General features: G+C 47.1%; 1 protein-coding gene across 1 annotated transcript; it reads left to right on the top strand.

Annotated features, from left to right (window-relative positions):
* Window positions 1-170: 170 nt before the first annotated feature.
* Window positions 171-892, top strand: LOC119345080 (mavicyanin-like). The gene has a single exon (XM_037615307.1). It carries the CDS (start codon window positions 242-244, stop codon window positions 755-757), a length of 516 nt encoding a protein of 171 aa, XP_037471204.1. The 5' UTR covers window positions 171-241; the 3' UTR covers window positions 758-892.
* The last annotated feature ends 968 nt before the right edge of the window (window positions 893-1,860 follow it).

A 1,860-nucleotide genomic window follows, 5' to 3' on the forward strand; every position in this document is an offset into this window, starting at 1 on the left:
GATCAGCGTTACGCGCCCGTGACCTAACGAGCCGGCCCGACCCATCCATTTCCCCAGATCCCATCTAGTCTTCCTAGCTCACTTCCCGCATGGCTTCCCGGGTGTAGCCTGTATTGTTCTATATATAGGACCCGACACTGCCTCCTAGGAAAGCAAACACATTCTCCGCTCAAGGATCGATACACACCTGCCTTACAAGTTATAATATCCTCTGCTAGCTCTCTTTACAGTTCCAACCGCAATGGCTGCCAGGAGAACCATTCTTCTCGCCGTGGCTGCGATGGCCGTCCTGAGCACCGCGTCAGCGGCAATCTACAACGTGGGCGAGCCGGGCGGCGCATGGGACCTCAGCACCAAATACGACACTTGGGCGTCCTCTAGGAACTTCCAAACCAGCGATCGGATCGTGTTCAAGTACTCCCCTCAGGCACACGATGTCCTTGAAGTCAGCAAGGCAGACTACGATTCTTGCAGCACTGCCAACCCCGTCACCACCTTCAACTCCGGGAATGATGTTGTCACCCTCACAGCCACCGGCACCCGCTACTTCATCTGTGGTTTCCCTGGTCATTGCGCGGGCGGCATGAAGGTTAAGATCGATGTCATGTCAGGCTCCTCCTCTATGTCACCCGCCCCGGCCAGCGGCCCAAGTGCAAGCAACGCTCCCCCACCGACACCTGTCTCCGCTGCCACCAATGTGGAGGCCACGGGGTTCGGCCTTGCCGTTTTGCTTGCCATTGCCGGCCTCATGGCTTGAGTGCATCTCTGTAGTCGCAGGCACATGTGTATTTTATGTATATTCAAGTAATTATTACTAGCAACTATCTGTGTGTATGGTCAAGTAGTTATGTGTATGTTGGGTGTATTCAGGCTTTGTGTATTGCTGATTCATTTTGGAGGATTTATTAATAAAGATTCTTTTGGTCTTATACAACATTTGTCTTGAAACACGTTCATTCTAAAACGTGAGAGCCAACAAATTTGTAACTTAAACTTGTAGTATAGAAATATATACTTGGATTAGACATGCAATTAGTATTGCCCCTGATTGTAAATGAACTGTCCGGAACAACCAGTTGCAACCAATGGTGAAGAACAATTAGGATGCCCCCGCCCCCGGACATACTGGATCCAAATCGGCTGGGAAAATCCTTGCTTTTTGGATAATGGAGTGCCATACATGTTCCTGTGTTCGGGTGTTGCACGGGACAATCACCGTCGTCGAGGGAGAGAGAGCCACGGGAGTGGGTGACAGGTGCTTTTTGGGAATGAATTCTTCCCTACTATGTTCTTGCGGCTGGAGGACGATCACTATCAACGCTCTGAGGGACCAAAATTTCCCAGTCCAGGCACCATCGTTCAGTAATGTAAAAATACCTGCTGCATTGGATAAAAGTGCTTCATCCAGGGATAGTCATGGCCCATGCAGCGCGACGCAGCATTCATCAAGATGGTCTGGTAGGAAATGATTACATTTCAAGTCTTATACATAGCATAAAGATGCTATGAGCATGTACGACAAGTAATCCAAATATACCACAGACTTCTATCCAATTGGTTGGCGTGTCCGATGTACTTATCCTTCGAAAATCTTTCATCACTATATTCAAAAGTAGTCCTCATTGGCGCCATTGTATATCCATCCTTTTAGTACATAAAATTTACTTTAATATAATATTACCGCTCAGTCTTTTTTTCATGAGCTGTTATTTTGCAATTCAGGATGATGCAATGTTGGTCACTATTTTTCTGCTTAATCCGTGGTCGGAGTGCTTTTACCTCTTAAGTTGAAAGTTGTGACGGGAAGTTCATACAATAAACCTGCCAATTTTAATAGAGGTTAAAGCTTTTTTTAGACTG

Source organism: Triticum dicoccoides, unplaced genomic scaffold (genome assembly GCF_002162155.2).
Source record: "Triticum dicoccoides isolate Atlit2015 ecotype Zavitan unplaced genomic scaffold, WEW_v2.0 scaffold203646, whole genome shotgun sequence".
NCBI lineage: Eukaryota > Viridiplantae > Streptophyta > Magnoliopsida > Poales > Poaceae > Triticum > Triticum dicoccoides.